At 37.3% G+C, this 24,890-nt stretch overlaps 1 protein-coding gene across 1 annotated transcript; it reads left to right on the forward strand.

Moving 5' to 3' along the window:
• The first annotated feature begins 17,641 nt into the window (after positions 1-17,641).
• Positions 17,642-20,497, forward strand: LOC102618598 (NADPH-dependent aldo-keto reductase, chloroplastic-like). The gene is made up of 7 exons (XM_006493518.4): positions 17,642-17,868; positions 18,123-18,173; positions 18,766-18,842; positions 19,027-19,114; positions 19,283-19,558; positions 19,684-19,932; positions 20,183-20,497. The coding sequence occupies exons 1-7, from the start codon at positions 17,749-17,751 to the stop codon at positions 20,267-20,269; spliced, it is 948 nt and encodes a 315-aa protein (XP_006493581.1). The 5' UTR covers positions 17,642-17,748; the 3' UTR covers positions 20,270-20,497.
• The last annotated feature ends 4,393 nt before the right edge of the window (positions 20,498-24,890 follow it).

Consider the following 24,890-nt stretch of genomic DNA (forward strand, 5'->3'; position numbering starts at 1 on the left):
ACAAGTACGACATGAGATTTATGTGAATGACCTGATTTAAGAATACAACCTAAAGCCTATATGAGCGACTGGGAAAGTCAACAGTCCGATATGGAAGTAAAGAAATCCGACCTCGAAGTAAAGAAATCCGACTTCAAAATTTATTTGTCCGACCCGAGAATTAGCTTAACATAGAAAGCTATTGGTTAAGATAATGTGGCCTAATTTCTAGGCAAGTTGTGTAACACGATCTATTTAAACCACCTCTAACTGATAACCACGTGCAATTGTTGAAGAAAGTGGGCAGAAGTTAAGGTGGTAATCACCCACGACCAAGGGCATATTTAAGTTGGAAAGGGCCACTGAGGAGGGGGTTAGCAAAATGAACCAAAGCTTCTACAAGTTTAAACATTAACTTTCTTTACAAGATTTTCAGCCCCTCAACCGGAAAATTGTCTTACTTGAATTCATTCACAATTCTTCATTCTCATTTTTCTCCATATATACATAATTTCTAACTTAAGCATCAGAGGATTTACGCCGGAACCCCACCGGCGTATCCTAACCGTGTTTTCTGGTTGGTAGGTATAGAAAATTGTGATTAGACTGGCGTTTGAGCTTGGATTCGAGCTGTAATCCCCAAAAGAAACAAATTAAGTTGTTGAGGTCGTTTTTCGGCATCATTTTGGCGTTGTCTGTGGGGAACGGTGCGAAAAGCCATACGTTTGAAGATTTAGAAGGAGGAGGCTATCAGATTACGAAATAGCGATGGATGATAATGACGAAGATATGCAGACCTTGCGCCAATTGGCGGAGGAAATGAATGCCACGGCAGATAAGAGATGGAGATAAGGGATCGAGAGGCAAATGACACGATTTGAAGAGATGATCAGGGGGCTGGTTGATGCCCAAGTCAGAGGGGCTCACGTTCAAGCTAGTGATCTAGAAGGTAGTGGAGTACGAGAGAGGGAAGAGCTTGGTGGTGAGCAGCAGAGCGGGATGGGACCACCACAAGTTGGGGTACGACAAGAGAATAAAAGTGCAGAAGAACAAGTGAATTGAGGGGGAGAATCAATGACTTGAATCAAGAAAGGAAGAGGGAAGAGCTGAGAGACCCCCAACGAGCAAATGAGCTCGAGCAGCGAATGCTGAAATTTCAAAAAACTTTAGAGGCATTATAGGTGAAAATAGAGGGTAAGAAAGTGGTAGGAAGGTTGTTACTTGATGACGAGTACCCCTTGGTACGTGAAGTGATGGCAGTAACTTTGCCACCCAAGTATGTGGTTCCAACCTTGGTGTATAAAGGAAAAATAAATCATCACGTGGTGAAGTTTAATGAGATGATCGGGATTCAAGGTTTGAATGATTTTTAAAGGTGTCGTGTTTTTCCTTTAACCTTAGAAGGACAAGCACGGGAGTGGTACCGGAGATTAAATAAGTGAAGCATAGGAAATTTCAAGGAGTTATGTGAACTTTTCGTTGTGCATTTTAGAAGTTCATGCATACCAGAGCAAGATACGAGCAGATTGAAAAAAATTGGTCCAAGGAGAATTTGAAAGTTTGAGGAGCTTTGTGACCAGGTATCATAAGAAAGTTACTGATCTAGGGACCTTTGATCATCCGGATGCTCTGGAGGGATTAAAGAAGGGGTTGAGAATCAATCGATTGTGGAATAACTTATATAGTTAGGGGATAACAACATATGCTAAGGCGTACGACCAGGCAAAATTAGATATGAAAACTGAAGATGCAGAGGAAGAAAATAGGAGAGTGAAAATGCAGACATGGAGTCCGGTGAGAAGGGGAGACCTGAGAAGGAGAGGAGATAACTTTGAGTATAGCTCGATGATGAACACGGATAATAGGCATCATTACGACAGAGGGTTGTTCAATTACAAACAACCAAAAAGGCCGGTTCAAGATTGGGAAAGAAATCGTGAAAGAAGAAAAATCTCATTAGTAAGAAGATGCCGAGATGAAGGAAATAATTATAAGAGGAACCAGCGGGAGAACCGAGTAAGATGCTACAATAGATTGCCACCACCTGTAGACCGGAGATGATCGAGATCTGACCATGGGGTAAACTTATTAGAGCAGAGTGGAAGATACACACCACTAAACACGAGCAGAGCAGAAATATATGTTGCAATAAAAGATAAGGGGTTATTAACACCACCAAAGCTGATTGTAAGGGGTCTGGGCGGAAGTGCTCGCCACAAGTATTGCGAGTTTCACAAGGTGTCCGACATGGAACTGCAGATTGTATAGACTTGAAAGAACGGATTAAGTGGCTAGTGCAAAATCAACATTTAAAGGAGTATGTGGATGACCAAGGAAGAGGTGGGAGAAGAGGAGACATAAGAGATAATGTAGCGATGATGATTATGGGAGGGCCGACCCTAGCAGGAGACTCAAACTGCTCAAGGAGAAATTATGGCAGATACTCATTAAAAAGTTATGAGGTGAATTTTAATATTTCAGCACCAAAGAAGTAGCAGGCTCAAAGGGTGCCAATCATGTTCACAGATGAGGACGAGGAAGCGGTCGTACATCCACATGAGGATGCGTTTGTAGTGAATGTTGCCTTGGCAGGGCAAGAATTAAACCGGGCTCTTGTAGATGGGGGAAGCTCGGTCGACATCTTGTTTAAGCAAACTCTAGACGACCTACAAATAGGAGACCTCAGGCTTGATGTGGTCAGAACATCGCTAAAGGGGTTTGGCGGAGCTGAGCTGATTCCCCTTGGGTTGATTGACTTGCCACTGATAATTAGGTCCAGCCTACTACAAAAGACAATGATGGTGACATGGGTGGTAGTTGATTAGCCGAGCCCTTATCAAGTTATTTTGGGCAGACCGTTCAATAGGATAGTAAGAGCGGTGAGCTCAACCCACATGCAATGTGTGAAGTTTAGAGTTCAAGGTGGAGTTGGAGTGATGAGGGGCCAGCAACAAGTGGCTCGAAGTTGTTACGCTACAACTGCGAGAGAATCCATGCAGATCACAAGTATCGATCCACGAGCTGAGAATAGGTTATGCCAACAACGACCTAACGAAGAAATGAAACAAGTGCCAGTAAGTGAAGATGATCCGAGCAGAGTAGTAAGAGTAGGAATAAAGATTACGGATGACATTTCCAATGAGCTTCAGAATTTATTGGTGGAGTATAATGACATATTTTCTTGGAGCCATGAAGATATGCCGGGAATAGACCCATGAATTATGTATCACCGGTTGGCTATAGATAAAAGACATAACCCTGTGAAGCAGAAAAGAATAATGTTCAACCAGAAAAGGTATGAGGCTATCCATGATGAGGTAGATAAATTGTTAAAAGCGGGGTTTATAAGGAAAATGAATTATCCGGAATGGGTTTCGAATATGCTAATGGTTAAAAAGGCGAATGAAAAATGGAGGATGTGTGTAGACTTTACCGACCTCAACAAAGCTTGTCCTAAAGATAGTTTCCCTCTCCCAAAGATTGATCAGTTAGTGAATTCAACAGCCGGGCATGGCTTGATGAGTTTTATGGACGCATTCTCAGGATACAACCAGATTCGTATGTCTAAGTAGATGAAGAAAAGACCGCTTTTGTGACCGACCAAGGATTGTATTGCTACTATGTGATGCCATTCGGATTAAAAAATGCAGGAGCTACTTATCAAAGGTTGGTAAATAAGCTTTTCAAGGGCTTGATTGGTAAAATGATGGAGGTATATGTAGATGACATGATAACTAAAAGAATCAGATGAAGTTGAATCTGGAAAAATGTGCCTTTGGAGTGGAATCAGGGAAAATTTTGGGCTTCTTGGTTTGTCAAATGGGGATAGAAGCCAATCCGAAAAAAATAGAGGTCATTTTCAAGATGAGGTCACCGAAGGGTCTTAAAGATGTTTAGAGTATAGCTGGGAAAGTAGCTGCGCTGAGCAGGTTCATTTCGAAAGCATTAGATAAATGCCATCCGTTTTTTGAATTGATGAAGAAAGGAAAAAGATTGAGATGTTCAGAAGAATGTGAGACAACATTTCAACAATTAAAGGCGTATTTGGCCAACGTACTAACTTTGGCTAAGCCCTCAGTGGGTGATATTCTCTTGCTCTACTTGGCGGTTTCAAATTATTCAACTAGCTCGGTCCTGGTGAAAGAAGAAGGTGGAGTCCAACATCCGATATACTACACGAGCAGATCTCTTACAAGGGCGGAAGTAAGATATCCTATTACAGAAAAGTGGGCAATGGCTTTAGTTGTAGCCGCAAGAAAGCTGAGGCCATACTTTCGAGGTCATGAGATCGTGGTCGTCACCAATCAACCTTTGAGACAAATTTTGCACAAACCGGACATTTCAGGTAGACTAGGTAAGTGGTCATAGAACTAAATGAATTCGACATCAATTACCGACCGAGGTCTGCAATTAAAGCACAGGCTCTGGTCGACTTCATTAATGATTGTAGTGAAGGGAGTAAAGAAATAGATGCCGAGCAGGAGATTAAAGAGGCAGAAAAGAAGAATGATGTATGGGAGGTTAATGTAAATAGAGCTGCAAACCCAGAAGGGTCATGTGGGGGAATTGTACTGGTTTTGCCAGACCAAGAAGAAGTATGCTACACTCTCAAGTATGAGTTTCATCCTACAAACAATAAAGCAGAATACAAAGCTCTTATTATGGGTCTAAAATTAGTAAGGGCATTTGGGGCTCAACATTTGAAGGTGAAGAGTGACTTACAACTGGTAGTGAACCACTTGAATTGTACATTTCAGGCCAAAAGTGAGAACGTGTCCAAGTATTTGAGCAAAACCCTATAGCTATGGGGTAGTTTTGATCAAGTTACAATGGAGCAAGTTCTGAGGGGAGAGAATTACCGAGCAGATTATATAGCAAGACTGACAGCTGCGGAATGCCCAAAGTTCCCACGAGGAATCTCATTGGAATCAGTTTCAAAGCCATGTATAGCTGATCTCGAGATGGAAGTTTGTATGGTAAAAGATGAGAAGAGCTGGATGGTGCCTATCATGAGGTATATTGAATTTGGGGAATAACCTCAAGATAAAGTAGAGGCAAGAAGGCTGCGATGCCAGGCAACACGTTACTCCATTATTGAAGGCGTACTTTATAGGAGATATTATATTTTACCTTACCTGTGATGTTTGGGCTCGGCTGATGCCAACTATGTGATAAGAGAGGTGCACGAGGGAATTTTTGGATATCACGACGAAGGTGGGGTATTAGCCCATAAAATAATAAGGCAATGTTATTTTTAGCCGACCAGGCATGAAGATGCGCAAGAGTTATTCTGGAGAAGCGATGAATGCCAGAGGTTTGCTGTAATTGCAAGACAGCCACCAGAAAATATTATGACAATGGCGAGCACTTGACCATTTGCACAATGGGGAGTAGATCTCATCGGACCTATTCCGACCGGGAGAGGCCAAATGAAATACGCAATGGTGGCCACTGACTGCTTTACCAAGTGGATTGAAGTTGAACCGCTTCAAAAAATAACTAAGAAACAAACAACCGATTTTATATGGAGGAATGTGATTTGCAGATATGGCCTATTGCAAGCTATTATCACCGATAATGGAACCCAGTTCAATAATGAGAATTTCAAAAAGTTTTGTGCTCAGCTCGGCATTAAACTTCGGTTTAGCTTACCTGCTCATCCGAAGGCAAACAGACAAGTGGAAGCGGTGAACAAAACTATAAAGCAGTTGTTGAAGAAAATGTTGGGTGAGAAGAAGGGGGCTTGGGTGGATGAGCTTCCAGGAGTAATGTGAGCCTATAGAACGACCGTGAAGACTTCAACGGGGGAGACTCAATTCTCACTTGCTTTCGGACATAAGGTGGTAATCCTAGCTGAGGTTGGCATGAAGACACACCGCAAAAAATATTATGATGAGACAATAAACATGGAATAAATGTTGTTGGATTTAGATTTGCTTGATGAGAAGAGAGAGGTAGCAAGAGGTCGAGCAGCAATTTACCAGCAAAAAGTGGCTAAGTTCTACAACAAGAATGTCCCGCTACGACAATTTTAGGAGGGGGACTTGGTGCTCCGTAAAATCAACCAATCAACTAAAAAGCCAGCTGATGGAGTTCTGGGGCCAAGCTGGGAAGGACCATACAAAGTACTACACTTATTTGGCAATGACGCATAGAAGTTAGGTTATCCAGAGGGTAGGGTTGTCCGCAAAACATGGAATGCAGAGCACCTACAAAAGTACTATCAGTAGGCCAATCTCATTTATGATGTTCATGTTTGTTTGTTTTCTTTAAATATGCTAGGAAAGTTTGATTCTTTATTATTTCAATTTTTTATGTGTTTAATTCTGTAATTTTTACTATATTAATATCAATGAGGTTATTCAGAAGTGTAACTTTATTTCTTATCTACTTGTGACCGGTCTTATTTGAGATCGAGATAGACACTTGGGCCTTATTGAGGTCCAGCGTGAAAAAAAAAACTTATCCAATCTTATTGAGATTGAGATCGGTATTTTTTAGACCTTATTAAGGTCCAATGTGAAATTTTTTTTCAATCTTATTGACATTGAGATCGACATTTTTTGGCCTTATTGAGGTGTAACGTGAAAAAATTTATCAAATCTTATTAAGCTTAAGATCGGCATTTTTGGGCCTTATTGAGGTCCAACGTGAAAAATTTATCCAATCTTATTGAGATCGAGATCGACATTTTTTTGCCTTATTGAAGTCTAACGTGAAAAAGTTTATCTAATCTTATTGAGATTGAAATCGGCATTTTTGGGCCTTATTGAGGTTCAACGTGAAAAATTCATCTAATTTTATTGAGATTGAGATCGGCATTTTTGGATCTTATTGAGGTCCAACGTGAAAAAATTTATCCAATCTTATTGAGATTGAGATCAACATTTGGCTTTATTAAGGTCCAACGTGAAAAAATTTATCCAATCTTATTGGGATTGGGATCGGTATTTTTAGACGTTATTAAGGTCCATCGTGAAAAAATCTATCCAATCTTATTAAGATTGAGGTCGGTCGTAAGCTTAATATTTAAGTTTTTGAATTTCTAATTTTGTTGAGGTTGGTCCTTACCTTGTTGAGGTTGGTCACAAGCTTCACATTTAAGTTCTACAATTTTCAATTTTGTTAAGGTCGGTCATTGCCTTATTGAGGTCGACTGTAAGCTTAACATTTAAGTTCTATAATTTTTAATTTGGTTGAGGTGAGGTCGGCCATTGCCTTATTGAGGTCGGCCATAAACTTAACATTTAAGTTCTACAATTTTTTATTTTGTGAGGTCAGCCATTTCCTTGTTCAGATCAACCATGAGCTTAATATTTGAGTTCTCCAATTTTCAATTTTATTGAGGTCGGCCATTTCCCTGTTGAGGTCGGCCATAAGCTTAACATTTAAGTTCTACAATTTTCTATTTTGATGAGGTCAACCATTATCTTGTTGAGGTCAGCCGTAGTATTGACATTTATCTTGGGGATTAAGATAAATTTGTGCAATTGCAAAAGTTCAAACTGGTTTGCAATCTATGGAATCCAAACATTGATAGGCCCGAGCAAACAAAAAGAGTAAGAGTACGGGTTGAATGGCGGTTATCCATATACAAAAGGAAATTAAAGTTCCAACAAAAGTCTACACAAGTTCATGGCCTATACATAACAAACACCATGATAAGGAAAATGAATTCACGTAGGAAGTTTCATCTTAGCCTTCAACAACTCTATTGGTTAGGGAAGTCTCACCCTTGATCCCGACCTCACCGCCCTCAAGCACTTGGTTATGGATCTCTTCTTGGCTCGTACCTAAAGATTTCTTCCTAGCTTTCTCTTTGCTCACATAAGCTGTCAACATCCACTGAAAATCCATGTCCAGATGTTTTTCTTGAAATAACTCAATGCACGTCTGAATGACGTCAGCTTTTAATAGTTTTTTCTCTGACCGGATGCGTTGATCCACCTCTAACTTGACTTTCTCAAACTCATGACTAAGTTCGGCAATCTTGGAGTCTTTGTTCGTATTGGATCATTTCTCCGTTACCAAGTCTTCCACTAGTTGGGCATTTTCGTCATTCCGAGCATCGAGGTCCTGCTTAAGCTAATCTCACTCGTTTGCCATCTTCTCATTATTGAGCTTGGCTTTGGACAATGCACGCTCAAGCTCTTCTATCTTTCCTTGACCCTTTAGTGATTTGTTCGCATTGGATCGTTTCTCTATTACCAAGTCTTCCGTTAGTTGGGCATTTTCGTCATTCCGAGCATCGAGGTCCTGTTTAAGTCGATCTCACTTGTTTGCCATCTTCTCATTATTGAGCTTGGCTTTAGACAACGTACGCTCGAGCTCTTCTATCTTTCCTTGACCCTTTAGTGACTTCATTACAAAAATACAAGTGCGTGAATTCCTTAAAACATTGTTCAACCTTGTTCTGTTCGGCCCACACAATATGCATACTGCCTAAAATCCTCCAACCATTTGGATCAAGCTGACCAGGACTCAGACCCAACCTCACTAACATCCGGGCAAAATAAGGTTGAATTGGCAACCTGAAACTTAGTTTAAACATCTCCATATAAATTGCGGTTTCTCTATGACCCAGTTTACTGGCCATCTCATCTTCCCCCAATAACCTTAGCATAATACCGTCGGGAATGTGATATTCCTTTCTTAACTCTTTAATGTCTTTTTTTTGTTGTATCAAAGTTTATTATGTTTACACCATATTCTTTATAATCATCCCCATCATCACTAAGTTGTGTATTAGATTCGCCACTAGCTTGCCCATGTATTTTACTTCTTGCTCTCTCGGAACAATTCTCTATCGCACTATCATTTAACTCAGCTTCACTATTTCCTCCGTTTTCCCCAACCCCCATTCTCGATTGAATACTATAAAGGGAATCATTATCATCCCTAAATTTCATTATTGCCTAATATGTACGCTTAAAAACCTAATTCCTCATTCCACGCCAATACACAATGCATCAATACCTCCACTGTCAACCCAACTAAATGGCAGCAACCCTTTACTACCGACACCACTTTACTTTACTTATCAAAGCTTACACACAACACAGTACACATCACTACAATCCCAATGCGCAGTCAACTTCACATTCATAAATACAAGAATGCAACAACCAGATAATGCTTGAAACGAGGCAACTCACCAGAGTTGTTTACAAACCCAAATGGATTCTATAGTATGCAGGAATGACAAAAGCAAGCGACACAATATTCACTACATCAATAATACACACTACTATGAGCCCGACATTTGCAAAAAAAAAAAAAAGTTTGGTTTCAATACATGTTTATCCAGATTTGGTTTAAAAAAAAAAAGGAAAGAAGATAAAGGAGAGGAAAACTAAACTCACCAAGACTCGTGTGCCATTCATTCATGCTAATAAAGACGAGCTACCCAAAATCAGCTGCACAAGTTCGAGAGGAGAGAAAACCTAGGTAAAGCTTCTACGAGACGATAAACATAAAGCGCAGGCATGACAATAATAATAATCAAGAAAAACAAGTCATTAAAATCATGGCTGTAGAGAACGGACAATTATGATATTGTGGGGTGTGGCTGATTTGTCAGATCGCTGCAGTCAGGCACGGTATTTGCTATTCAAATTTCAAATTCTCTTTATTTGATTTTACTTTATTTACTCGCCTAGGCCACACATGATGCCCATGATGCATTCCTCTTTCATTTTCATTTTGCTATTTTAACTTTATTCTACTTTTATTCATTACATCTTTGCTAGTTATAAATTCGCACTCATTTCTTGCTTTTATTTTTAATTACTTAGCAAGTTTAATCCATTTTCTCTGCTTTATTACTTATCTCACTTTTTCTTTTTTATCTTCCTTAATTTAACAATTAGCTTTATAATAAAATAAAAGGCTTGCATACTCATTACTTTCTGTCATCATATTGTTATTGATTGCCTAATTATTTTTATTCAAGTTTCCAACACCGATCTTACCTTCTCGGTATTGAAAACTAGGGGACTGGTGTTGAGTTTGAGAAAATTTTTCTGCTTTTAAATAATTAGTTTCCAACACCGGCAATGATTCTAGTATTGAAAACTAAGGGACTGGTGTTTGCATTGGATTTTTCTAAAAAGTCTAGAAATATAGTCGACCCCAATCTACTCAGAACTTATTGTTGTCGACCCGACCTCGTAAGTACAACCTGGAGCCTATGTTGGCGACATGGTTTACAAGTACAACCTAAGATTTATGTGAATGACCTGGTTTAAGAATACAACCTTAAGCCTATATGAGCGACCAAGAAAGTCAACAATCCGATCTGAAAGTGAAGAAATTCGACCTCGAAATTTATTTGTCTGACCCGAGAATTAGCTTGACATATAAAGCTATTGGTTAAGATAACGTGGCCTAATTTCTAGGAAAGTTGTGTGCCACGATTTATTTAAACCACCTCCAACTGATAACCACGTGCAACTGTTGAAGAAAGTGGGCGGAAGTTAAGATGGTAACCACCCACGACCAAGGGCCTATTTAAGCTGGAAAGGACCACTGAGGAGGGGGTTAGCAAAATGAGCCAAAGCTTCTACAAGTTTAAACCTTAACTTTCTTTACAAGATTTTCAGCCCCTCAACCGGAAAATTGTCTTACTTGAATTCATTCACAATTCTTCATTCTCATTTTTCTCCCTATATACATAATTTCTAACTTAAGCATTAGAGGATTTATGCCGAAAAGCGTATCCTAACCGTGTTTTTTCGTTGGCAGGTATAGAAAATTGTGATTAGATTGGCGTTTGAGCTTGGATTTACTCTGTAATCTCCCAAAAGAAACAAATTCAATTGTTGAAGTCGTTTTTCGGCATCAACAAAACCTAAAATGATTAAGATGATGCTGTTTGGTAATTAACCTAGATAGAAAATGAAAGAAAATATAACGAAAAATTAATTTTATTAATCTTACCACTAAGCATGCAATGGGAGAGTTCCTTACGTGCTTGCGACAAATTAATTGCCAAGTTGGCAATCCATGTGACACTCAATCTCAACCACTGATCTTGGGTTGCTTCTCAATTAATAGAATCTAAGAATAAGAAGTATATTTGTTGTATATGTGTGCTTCTTAAATTTACTTAAAATCAAAGGCCACATATGTTATTCTGTAAATAAAATGTACATAAAGATTATTATAAGATGCATCATGCATCCATTATATTACTATTCTTTCAATAGGTCCTACAGAATTTTTCCTTTTTCCCTAATTTGGTGGCGCCATTTAAATATGGCCAATGGGCTGAACGGTACGTGGCACGGCGTGGCACGGCACGCACGTGAGCTGGGTCAGGCTTAGAATTTTAAGTACGCGGACCTTAAAAGCATGACACGATTAGAAATGGGCTAAAGCACGGCATGGAAAATACCCGCAATAAGCACATGTAAACTTTAAATTTTATGATTTTACAAATAACTTGAAATTGAATCTTTTAATATATTTATTAGTGCATGTTTTCTAAATTCATATAATTATTAGTTAAAAAATACTATAATTAATTTATGTTTACAATTTATTAAATAAATAATTGATATCATGATTTTAATAAATAAAATTATAAATATCATGATTTATAAATATGTATTAATATTATTATGAATTATAATTTATGACTCTATGTAAGTCTGAGTTAACAATTAAGTTAACTCTTAAGAAAATTTTATTATTGTTATTGTTGTTAAGTATTAAAAAATAATTCTAATGCATATGGTCAAACTTAATAATTAATATTACATTCTCTTACTATTATTAGTTTATTATAATTGAATATGGACTTAAATTTTGAATTTTGTATTTTATCAAATTTGAATAAAAAGCACATGAACTCAAAAAGGTAAATAAGCTTGAAAACATATACCAACAACTTGGCATGCGCTCTTAAAAAATAAAAAGAAAAAATTTTATCAGACTTTTTTTCTTAGGGGCAGCACGACACGAACACGAACATGAACATGCATGACCTTCCTTTGATAGGTCAAGCTAGTACGGCATGGCCCATTGGCCACCTCTAGTGTTATTATATTTTAATTTGTTCGTGGGGGGTTGCACTGCTAATATGCTAATGTCAACATAGGATCCACGGACCAAGTCAAGATGTCCAGAGGCAAGACATAACACAACATAGGAAGGCTTTATGTCACGGGCCGCTCAAATCTCCCGCAATCGGAGGTTAATTCTGCGTACATGGGTCCATCAGCAAAAGTCCGCCTCGAAGTGGAGTGCGCTCATAAGCAGGATGCGCTTAACAATCAAGCGAGATGTACTTAAAAGCGGGTTGCGCTTAGAAATGGGCCACTAACATAACAACCCATCCAAGGTGCAGTTAGTAAATCACCCACCATGGCCCAAGACCTAAAATTTTCTACAAATTGTACATAAGCTAGAAGTTTCTAGGATTCTCCACATAAGTCCCTAGATATTTATGCAAGTGGGTAGGAACTCTCTAGACCTAGCACTCCCACACCTATAAATATGGGTGGGCACTCCTCATTTGTAAAACAATCACCACACCACCCAACACAAACACAACACACAAAAGCTCTCTACATCTCTTTTAAAACTCTTTTGTAACATACTTTTAAGTGTGTAATATAATTATATTTGGTCATTACGTTCTTCATTCTCCTAGCATTTCCTCAAAGCATTCTTGCTTAGCTAGTTGAGAAGTTCGGAAAGGCTTACTTAGCGACTTGCGTGCTAGAAGTCGTCTAAGTGCCGCACGGGTTGCTGCGCAACAAAACTCATCCCGTGACATTTAGCTTACTTGCGGTTGGCTCAACACAACCTACCAAGCCAAGCCCATGCTTGTAGAATGTCGGTCAACACGGGCCCCCAGCCGCGCCAAGACAAAATCCAACTTAGGCTATCAATCCCGGGGAAAGGGGGAGGTTGGCCTAATTTTTTTTTTTAAGAGGCTATTGCTCATGATATTTACAATCATACAATTACTGAGACCAGTTTACATCAAATCTTATATAGTACCGCCCAGATTTTAACCCTCTCAAATATTCGAGGTCAACTCCACTCTTGGGAGAAAGACTATATTCGAGGGATGCCATACAATTATTGAGACCAATTTACATCAAATCTTATATGGCACAACTCAGATTTTAACGCTCTCAAATATTCGAGGAAAGACGTCAACTCCATCAAATCTTATATGGCATCGCTCAGATTTTAACTCTCTCAAATATTCTGAAGTATTATAAGAGGGGACCGCGATATAGTGATAATATGAAAATAAAATAGATAAATCAAAATTTAGTAGAGTATGTCTTAAGCATATACTTTTAATAATTTTTATAAAAAAAAAAGAACATGTTGATTATATCAAAATTCCGAAGCAACAAAATTTTCAGTTTATCATGGGCAAGGACATTATTGGTGACATAATAACTTCTATACGAAATGCTGACACGAATAGAAAGGGAACGATTCAAATAACATCTACTAACATCACAAAAATGTTGTTAAAATCCTTTTGCGAGAGGGTTTGATCGAAAACGCAAGGAAACTCGTGGAAAACAAAAACAAAAAAAGAGTTTTTGGTTTTAACCCTACAACATCTACATCAAATCTTATATGGCACCGCCCAGATTTTAACCCTTTCAAATATTCAAGGAGAGATGTCAACTCCATCAAATCTTATATGGTACTGCCCAAATTTTAACGCTCTCAAATATTCGAGGAAGAGAGACGTCAACTCCATCAAATCTTATATGGTATTGCCCAGATTTTAACCCTCTTAAATATTCGAGGAGGGACGTCAACTCCACTCTTGGGAGAAAGATTGCATTCACTCAAGCTTTGAATAATGAAATTTAAATTAAACCTCTACAATGTGTATGTGGGGTTTGAACCACTTCTCTCACACTTATGAGAGAGTGGCTCTAGCCACTGAGCCAAGCCCTTGTGGTTGAGGTTGGCCTAATGTTAAAAGAACTATATTACATTATTTTTTAACATAGAACAATTAAATAGGCTGATTTTAACTTTGAAATATAGTCATACATGATTTTTAAAAAATATAATTTATCTTTAAAGATAGAGTGGTCAGAGTCTAAATATAATTTTTAATCCCTTACCTCTTCATGAATCAAATTCGAGTGGATAGCCAAATAAAGAGGTTGAGAGCCCCTCATCCATAAAAATATATGCCAACATATGCCCAGCTACAATATTTCATGCCCCCAAAGCAAACTTCGCCTTAACAGGGTTACTCCCTACTCCCTACGTGAGCTTGCAGAAAAGAACTATTCGTAGAATATTGTGCCTTTAGAACTCTAGCGAACAAAAGAATCCATATTAAGCATTATACACATACCTTTGTTTCATCAGCATCGCCGAATTAAAATAGGTTGTCACACATCAGCCTCCAACATTGCTTTGTTTTAAAATATGATCTTATAGATCTTGAAAAAAGACTCTGACGCCATTGATGTCGTGGTATAACTGTCGGTTGCTCGTGACACGTGCTACCATTTGATTTGTCCTTTTTTAAATAATTAAATTTTAATAATTTTATTGGTAAATAATGAGTAATTTATACCCTACCCCCAAATAAATTAACATTTTGCACCGCGCCCCCAAAAGATTTGACTCGTTGTACCGCGCCCCCAATTCCGTTATTTTCTCCGTTAAGTTTAACGGTGGAGTAAAATTGGAAGTTCTTTCCTTAAATTAATTTTAATAAAAATTCTCTTTATTGCAATTGAAATAATTTTTTTTAAAATTAAAGGAAAAATAATAGTGGTGACAATGTATATGTAACAAGAAGTTTTTTCTTTATTGTAATTGAAATAAAAACCTTTAAAAAAATTAAATGAGCTTAAAATTTTGATTTTTTTTTAAAAAGGCATGTGCTCTCTAATGAACCTTTTATTGGAGGGTATTAACGTAAATATAAAATGTTGGACTAGGTTTTGTGTAATTAAATTTATTTGAATTCATATAGAGGGGCATTTTTGTCATTCAATCAAAAGTCAGATGGAGCCGTTAGAAATAACTGAAAAATTAACGGAATTGGGGGCGTAGTGCAACGAGTCAAATCTTTTGGGGGTGCAGTGTAAAATGTCAATTCATTTAGGGGTAGGGTATAAATTACTCTTAAAGAATTGTTTGTATAGGTTGTGCAATCAAATTTATATTTTTCTCATAATTAATTTGAAAACTATATATACAATGTCTATTTCGATAAATTCCAATACATATCCAAATTTCAATAACATATCAAAAGATGAGGCTATTTGAGAACTCAACAAAATATTTTGTAGACCCACTTTTTAACGAAATTTTTTATTATTAAAATATTGATAATATAAATTAGGGATAAGTTATTCGAACCCACCAAAATACTCAATATACCTATTTTTGAATAAAAATTTTTATTACTAACTAACCAATTGTGTTACTTACTGTTAAGTATACCACAAGAAAGTTAAAAAAAAAGTATTCTAGTCTTGCATCTGTTTCATATAATAATTACTTTAGCACATTTTTCCCATCTTGCATCAATTATCAACATCTTTTTTCCCACGAAAATTGGGGATTTTTAATCATATACCCTTAGTTTACTCCGTTATCAAATTTACTACAACACTTTCAGGGTATATCGGTCGTTCATTCTAAGTTGACAAAATGTATCTATCGTTTACCAAACCGTTAGTTACCACTTAAATATGATGACGTCAGATGGGTAATCTGGTATTTTCATATGATACAAGTGATAATTTAAGGGTATATAAATAATAATAAGAGATTTTAAGGGTATACAAGTGATAATTTTTAAGGGTAAAATCGTCAATTCACTATAGTTCCGTTAATTTTCAAACGACGGCTAATGGTTTAGTGGTCGGCAGATAACTTTTGTCAATTTAAGGTGGACGATTAGTAAACCCTTAAAAGTGTTGTAGTATTTTTGATAAAAATGCAAATTTAAGGTATATGAATGATAATTTCCCAATTTACTATAATGTTTTAAGCCATTTTTATTTGCACATTTGAATCGATTTTTGTTTAACTGCTACAATAATAATCATACAAATCAAGCAAGTTTGTTCAATGGATAGTAAATTCAATTTCAATTTCATGTTTTTGACTAACCGGTTTGTAAATAACTGTAATGAGTTCGTAAAAAAATTATTAATAACATAAGAAATTAGTTTTAAAAGGTTGGTTTTTGTATTTAGGTGGGTGTGCAGAGTATAAATTTTATTTTTAATTTTTAATAGTGAGTATAATAAGTAAATATGTTTAAAGAGTACTTTGGTGGATCCAAATAGTCCCTCTCTATAAATTATCATCATGAACAAATTATTTAATTAAAGAACTAATTTTATACTTACATAGCAAGTTTAACCTACATAGTCATAAAAAATGACTCCTCAGTTCAGAAACCAACAATTACAGAAACCAAGAAAAAAAAAGAAAAAAAGAAAAAGAAACAAAAGAAGTTTATCAGATTTCAAGACAGGTTAATATGTTATCGAAATCCAAAACTACGATGGGATCATAATCGTTGTTATAGTTTTGATTCGGATGGAATTTCGACTTGATTTTGACATATTATTTAATCAAGATTCGTACGAATAAAAAGTTAAATAAAATTTTCAAATCAAGTTACAAAATTTAGTATTTTAGTGGACTTATAGAGTAAAATCTAAATTTTGAAATTTTAGTAATACTTTTATTGAGTAAATAAGTGTGGAAAAACATTTTGGTGGATTAAAATACCTCCACCCCATAAATGAACTTATTTTGATAGATTTAATTACATATCCAAATTTCAATAATGTTATCAAAACTATCTAAATCCACCTTTTTGTTTAGTCACAACCAAACACAAAATGCTTTCCAAGGCAAACAAAACTGTATGATTTAGTAGTACTCCCAAACTGAACTTTTTACTAATAAAAAGCGTCTCTTCAATTGAAACAAAAAGAGGGTTTAATGAGTTACGCAACTACAGAAACACAAAAGGTAGTGAATAGAATCGTCCCTTCCAAACACAATTTATTCACATATCCGTCCTCCCTTCTAACTTACTACCAAATACTAACCGACACTTGAGACTTTAAAAACAGAAGCTAAAACTTATTATGTGCGGGAAAATACTTGATAAAGAAAAACACGAGAGAAAGAAAGAAGAAATAAAAAAAATATATAAAAAATATGAGTGGATAGAGAGAGAAAAAAAAATTCTCGCATTTTTCTCCAGTGCTTCTGTACACCTAGCACTGCTCTTATACGCGCGCGTTCAGTCCGTTCTTCCAAAATTAAAAAAAAAAAAAATATCGAATCAGTGACAAAGTGGTATATAACCCAGAGATCAAGTGCGTGTAAGTGGGTGGCCCACTAAAATGGACGAACGAATAAAAGCTTTGGGAAACGGAAAAAGGGTACTTCTCCTCTACACGAGCAAACTTTGTACCGCACGTGTATTTGGGTCACGGTATCTCATTGTTTTAGTCAACAATCACTCGGTCAAACTTCCCATTTGTTTTTTTTAAATAATCAACGATCGCGAAAGATTTGTGTTGGCACGAAAGGCGTTTCACACGTGGCAGCGCGCTAATGAAGAAATTTCTCGCACCTCCCGCCTTCATGCTACTACTAGAATCCAAGTTAAGATTCTCTCCTTCGTTATATAAAAGGCCGGCCGGTGCCTGCTTTTACCTCTGGTCCACTCATTCGCTCACGCTTTTTTGCTCATTGCTCTCTCTCTCTAACGCTTAGCTTTCGAAAATGGCAAATGAGATTCGACACTTCGTGCTGAACACCGGAGCCAAAATCCCGTCCGTTGGATTAGGCACGTGGCAGTCTGATCCTGGTGTCGTCGGCAACGCCGTTGCTGCCGCCATCAAGGTTTTTCCCAATTTTTCTTTCTTTACTTTCTGTTTCTTTTAACGCTTTGTTGTGTTAGGAGCTTTTAGGACCTCATTGATTTCGAAATTGTTGTTGCAATTTTTTTTTTTTTTGGTTTAATTGCCAAAGTTGAGAGTTATAAAAATGAAATATAAAAAAAATTAAAAGTTTGGATACAATTTCCTAAGAAATAACTCGAAAATAATAAATTATATCGGAAAAATCTAAACATGTTTGTTTGTTGATCAATGCAGGCTGGATACCGACATATTGATTGTGCTCAAATTTACGGCAATGAAAAGGAGGTAAACACACTGTATTATTCTTGCAAATTTGTTGTTGTTCATCCCCTGTCATTGTCACTACAAAACGATTTTCATCACCCCATTTTCCTATAATCTTTATGAGATATATTTATAGTTATATATACTTTTTTTACTTTTCTTTGGGTACTCTGCTCAGCACCTATCTATTTTTGTTTCTGTTTACAAAAGCTAGACGTCCGCCTTTTCTTTTCTTTTTTTTTTTTTGAATCTCTAATGCTTACTGTGTTGTATTTCATGTTGATTGTGACATTTTATATGAATTAATGCAAAAGATGATTTGTACATCGTATAACGATTTCACTGCAAGTGCTTGAGATCAGTTTCTCCATAATTTGTGTTCGCCATGATTAAATTATGATTGTCCATTCTCATCCCACAAAAAAAGTGTGTTGTTCTTTTTGGGGGGGGGTGTTTTTTGAATGTGTTCCAAGAGCTGCTATCTTGCTTCTTACTATTGTGATCTTTTTTAGTTGATGGTGAGAAAATGCTTAACTATTCCTGTTGGGGGAAAAAAGCACTCAACTGTTGCAAGCACTGTATTTAATTCTGACCTTATCTTTCTTTATCACAGATTGGTTTGGTGCTGAAGAAGTTTTTTGAAGATGCTGTTGTCAAGCGTGAGGATTTGTGGATTACCTCTAAACTCTGGTTTGTTTTACTTTATTTTTAATATTGAGTAGGAGTATATATAATTGAGAACTGTTTAATACATTGACTTCAAATTTTTTGATGATTGTTCTGTGGTGCTGGGTGGGATAGCGTATTGAATTTAATCTTATATTAAAATCCAACAATAGTTCTCTATGATGTCTAAATCCGAGATTATTTGCAGGAATGCTTATCATGAACCAGAAGATGTACCAGAGGCATTGGACAGAACTTTGCGGGACTTACAGATTGACTACCTTGATCTATACCTTGTATGCTTTACTTGATCCCTTAGCCTAGTTACCTAGTTTTTATCTAGTCTAGAGATTGATAGTAGAAATTACGTAGTATTTATCTTCTTGTTTAGACTATACTAATAAATTGTTGACTATTGAGGATGCTGTTCTAAAGTTAACTACCTGACTATTCAAAATTTGAAGATGCACTGGCCAGTTAAGATGAAGAAGGGGTCTGTTGGCTTCAAGCCAGAAAACCTTGATAAACCAGATATACCTAGCACGTGGAAAGCAATGGAGGCACTTTATGACTCTGGCAAGGCTCGAGCGATCGGAGTAAGCAATTTTTCTACAAAGAAGCTTGGAGATTTGTTGGAAGTGGCACGTGTGCCTCCTGCTGTTAACCAAGTGGAATGCCATCCTTCATGGCAGCAGCAAAAGCTTCGTGAATTCTGTAAATCCAAGGGAGTTCACCTATCTGTGAGCAGACAAAACTTCTGTTAGCCTGTTTTTTAATTCCATATTTCTTTACCTACTTGTGATTGTGAAGCTTTCATTTTTACTTTGATTTCTTGAAATAAGCTTCATTTTTATTTTTCTGTCAGGGGTATTCCCCATTGGGTTCTCCTGGCACAACATGGATCAAGAGTGATGTCCTCAAGCATCCAGTTGTGAATATGGTTGCTGAGAAATTAGGCAAAACTCCCGCACAAGTTTGTCTCCGCTGGGGTCTGCAAATGGGTAACAGTGTGCTTCCCAAGAGCACAAATGAAGTACGGATGAAGGAGAACTTGGATGTCTTTGACTGGTCTATACCCGAGGACTTACTAGCCAAGTTTTCAGGAATTGAGCAGGCAAGTAGCTGTGACATAATAACTATGACCCTTCTTGTTACTTTATTAAAATGATCATAAAGTTGTACTGTATCAAATCCATTTATAATTCGTCTTAGCGGCAAAACTAGTGTTTGGCCTCCTATATAACGCTTTAACCATGTTTTAGTTGGGTGACTGAACTGATCTCGCTCTTTTAAGGATATATGATGTTGGTACGAGGCATTGCCTCGGAGACACTTTTCCTGAAAAGTTTTGTTCAATTTTGCAGGCTAGACTTCTAAGAGGGACTTCCTTTGTCCATGAAACTTATGGTGTATTCAGGACTCTTGAAGATTTATGGGACGGTGAGATATGAGCAATATGACGACAATCAGTGTTCGGAAGGAAAAGTCTTAAGCATAGCCGTGATGGACGTTGAAACTGTGTTGAACTTCGCACTTATTCTTTGTGCTTAATAATTTTAGACCATTTGGAGAACAATTTGCAGTTTCAGATTTATCTCGCTTTTACTCTGAATGTTCCAAACTTACTTATATCGAAGGCCATGCTATGTGCTAACAGCATCGAAGGGTTTCTGTGGCTACTTTTTTCTCAAATTGTTATGGTAATATTATACCATTATCATATATTCCACATTTTGAAGTGAATTTAAAAAATTACCACAATTTGTAATGGTATAATTACTGCAGTTTTTACAACAATTTTAGATGTATCAACGTGAAAAGAAAATTTTTCTTTAAAAAAAAAAAAAATTATGGTAAGGTGTTGGTTAGTTGTCGACTCTCAAAAGTAACTCGTATCATATAAGACATAATATCTTTAAAAATTCAAGGAAATTCAAATAAAAGAAAATTCTGATGCTTTATAAAAATAGATTTTCAGAGAGAAGCTTAGTTGTAATTGTAACTGTTGCACCGCCATCTCGTAAATTTGATGAGTATTGTAGTACAACAAATTTTTTTATTTTAAAATTATATTATTTAATTTAAAAATCTTATTGCAAAATCTACCAAAGTAGTGCGCCTGCTCCGCCTATTTCACATAAATTTTTCTTTTAGGGAGAGAATCCCTCCAAATGCTCCACGTGACGCCAGTTCGCAGCATGAAAATGAATTTATACACAGCAGAAATTCATATCAAGCGAGAATCTTAAATCTTTCCATAAATCCGCTAAAGCCCTCGAGTTCCCTCCTGCTTTATTCTTAATTTATTTGTACCAAAAGAGAAATAAAAGCAAATGGCACATCTCAGAGCTGTTTCGGCTGTATTTCCTCCGGCAAAAAGAACCTTTCGAAGTGTAGTTTCCACCGTCCAAAGCATTGAGAAGCACATTCTGATGAACCGGTCCAGTTTCATTCCGTTTCTATAATTTTCCACTCAGCGGAGTTTCGATAAGAATCTGATTCGAGAAATTGATTCTGCAATTGATAACGCCGAGAGATCCGAGAGCGTTAATACATACATACATATATATATATATATATAAAAGAACATGTAGAAAGGCCATTTATTTCTATAACAATACAACACCTAATAATTAGAATAAATAGATAAACAAAACTGAGGTACAAAACATTCTTGTGTCGGTAGTGTAAGTACTTCAGACTGTGAATCATGAACAATAGATAGAGGTATTCTGTACTCCATTTCCATTATTTGCTTTGGTATTTTACATTAACTGGAAATGTTTTATCACAATATAGGTAATAAAAAATTGGTCCAGTCATTGCGATATTCGGACCCGGCTCGGGGTTTTGCCAACCCTATTATGGATGTGCTGAACTATTGGCTTGAGTTATCATGAGAGATTTCAAGGGAGTTGAGTGTGCGTGAGAATGAGAGTGAGGTGGTGTGCTTTTTTACCTATAATTGTTAAATATTAACTTTGGTTGCTAAGAAAAAGTTGATGTTTATAATTTTATTAAATAAAATTTTCATTTTACACTCCACGAGTTATAACAAATTTCCTCCACTACAATTGAAAACATCAAGTAAAGTGCAAGCTTGTCCTAACAAAAAAAAATTCGAAACTAGCCGTTGAGAATGCTCTCAACCGAAAACTCTCTCGACAAGAACAGCCCCCCTCCCTTTGAGGATGATAGATCGACTAAGAAAACCAAATTCAGAGCACAAGGGGAGGATGGAGATAACCCATCTATGCTATCATTTCGAGATAAGCTAATGGAACAACAAAGGGGGATGATCGATGCTGAAAACAGTAGAGAAGATTTCATGGGGAGGGAAAAAGACATCGAAATCGAAAAGGAGGATGTGGTCATTGAACAGGAAGGCTATTTACCTTCGATTTCTTTTTCACAAAAAGTCCATGAGCAACTCATAAAACCATGGCAATCCACTGTGGTGGTAAAACTCCTTGGTCGCATGATTGGATACAAAGCGCTTTGCTCACGGCTGGAAATCTTGTGGCCTAATATTGGAGAATACTCTGTTATAGATTTGGATAATGGATATTTTCTCGTTAAGTTCAGGAAGGAAGACGATGCTAACTTTGTTCTTACACAAGGGCCATGGCTTGTGGCGGGGCATTACTTGACTGTCCAGCTATGGTTGCCTCATTTCGACAGCTCGAATGAAAAGATTGAAAAAATCACGGCATGGATAAGGCTTCTAGGTATGCCTCTGCACTATTACCATAAAAAAATCATTAGAATGTTGGGACATGTCATTGGAAAGGTTATCAAAATTGATTATAATACGGAATTGGTGACGAGAGGGAAGTTTGCCCGTATTGCAGTTGAAGTATCCCTTGGAAGCCCTTTAATCTCTCAATTTTTACTGGATGGAAGAATCCAAAGGATTGAATATGAAGCACTTCTAACAATATGCTTTGGATGTGGAAAGTATGGACACATATCTTCCTCTTCCCCGAATAATTTGATTTTGGAAAATAGAGGGGAAAAGACGGCTGTTATGGCTCCAGGTGAACCTACCAACGCAAAGTCCGAGGTCTCGACGATGGCAGTTAATCCGGACAATCCAAAATTTGGCCCTTGGATGATCGTGGCTAGGAGAGGAAACTATAGAGGAAATAAGGGAAGAACATATGCAAAGGAGCCTCATCAAAATAGCTTTGGGAAACAGAGGACAGGTTCCAGATTCGGTGTCTTACATCAGGAAAGTGGATTAGACAATGATGCTGGATGTGTTCAAACGAGACTACCACCATGGACAACCACAAGAAGACCGTTGATCCGACCAAAGACAAGGACAAGATGATATCACGTGACTCTAAAGGACCCACCCAAACGAAGTTGTATGGGAGCAAAGGAAAACCCGTGACAAGCAATAAGAAGGCTGACACACCTGAACACACTGCACCCACACCATCACGTAAATTACACACTAGACCTCCCCCCCACACAAGTGATCCCAGCTCATCAAATCAACACCCCCTAGAGGCCATGGAAAAAAATATCTCAAGAAACAAGTCTAAGTTATCCAGAACCCATCATTTTGAACCAACTTTAATCCCAACGTCTCTGGATCCCAAATATCATTCAGCAATTATTTCCAAAAACAAGCTTGAAAATGAGAACTTTCAGGCACCCCTGTCGATTCCTCCTAAACCAAATCCAAATGAGAAGCCTCTTGATAGAGGAAATAGAGACATGGAACAGATGGGGGAGGACTCATCAGACAGTGAGTATATAGAGGAATCAGAGGAGGACGAGTCTGAAACCTCAGAAGAGTCTCAATTTTTTGTTAAGGCGGATAATATGGATATTAATCAGCAAGGCTTTGAGCCTTTGGAGTAAGTCGGTCTCTCTTTTCCTTTTTTTATATAATGAATCTGTCCTTTTTGTTTTGGAATTGCCAGGGGGCGGCCTCGCAGTCCTTTAGACGAATTTTCAAGATGTTTACTCAAAATCATAAACCTCAACTTGTGGCTCTTTGTGAACCTCGAATTAGTGGAGTGAAAGCGGATGACTTTATTCGTTATAGTGGGTATGATCACTCCCATCGAGTGGAGGCGGCTGGTTTCTCAGGTGGAATTTGGCTTCTATGGAAAGCGGGATTAGACGTCACCATCCTCATTAACCATAAGCAATATATTCACCTCCAAGTGTCGGATACAAGAGGGTTAATTATTTGGGTAACAACGATTTATGCTAGCCCAGTTCCTTCCCTCCAAAACTCTCTTTGGCATGATTTAAATTATTTGGCTGAGACTATTCAAGAGCCATGGATGTTAGCTGGTGACTTCAATGCCATTCTTTCAATCTCAGAGAGCAAAAGAAGCACTAATAATCGTAGCCAGCCTTGTAAAAAATTTCAAGAATGGTTCCACAAACACGGCATCTGTGACCTCCATTATACGGGACCAAAGTTTACTTGGAACAGGGGCTTGCTTTATAAACGCTTGGATAGAGCCATTTGCAATGATAAGTGGTTCAACACTTTTAATAAGGCGCGAGTCTTTCATTTACCAAGATTGGGGTCTGACCATCGGCCTATCCTCCTTAGTCTGAATAATGAGAGCACTGGAAACAGAGGGTTGAAACCATTTAGATTCCTTGCTTCTTGGCTTACTGATAAGCGATTTTTGAATTTTGTTTCTTAGGTGTGGAAGAAGGATGTGGATTATAATGTTTCGGTAAAGGAGTTTACTGGAAAAATTGACCATTGGAACAAGAATGAGTTTGGAAATATTTTTAAGCGAAAAAAGAATATCTTAGCTAGACTTAATGGAATCCAAAAAGCTCTAGAGAGTCACCATTCAGATAATCTGTTAAAGCTGGAGACTCAGCTCAGCAAGGAGCTCAACGACATTCTTAATCAAGAAGAACTTTTGTGGCTTCAGAAATCTCGTTGCGATTGGATCCAGTTTGGAGACAAAAATACTTCCTTTTTTCACCAGAAGACAATGACGAGGAGAAGACATAACCAAATTGTCTGGATGAAAGATGATAGGGGCCAGTGGATTTCGGACGAGGATGATCTTAAGGCTCATGCTA

Source organism: Citrus sinensis, chromosome 6 (assembly GCF_022201045.2).
Source record: "Citrus sinensis cultivar Valencia sweet orange chromosome 6, DVS_A1.0, whole genome shotgun sequence".
Taxonomy (NCBI): Eukaryota; Viridiplantae; Streptophyta; class Magnoliopsida; order Sapindales; family Rutaceae; genus Citrus; species Citrus sinensis.

Excerpts from the sequence above, each read along its gene's own strand:
- LOC102618598 (XM_006493518.4), top strand. The coding sequence starts at position 17,749 with ATGGCAAATGAGATTCGACACTTCGTGCTGAACACCGGAGCCAAAATC. Across the intron at positions 18,174-18,765 it reads TTTACGGCAATGAAAAGGAG|ATTGGTTTGGTGCTGAAGAA; the intron begins GTAAACACACTG and ends TCTTTATCACAG. Across the intron at positions 19,115-19,282 it reads ACTACCTTGATCTATACCTT|ATGCACTGGCCAGTTAAGAT; the intron begins GTATGCTTTACT and ends CAAAATTTGAAG.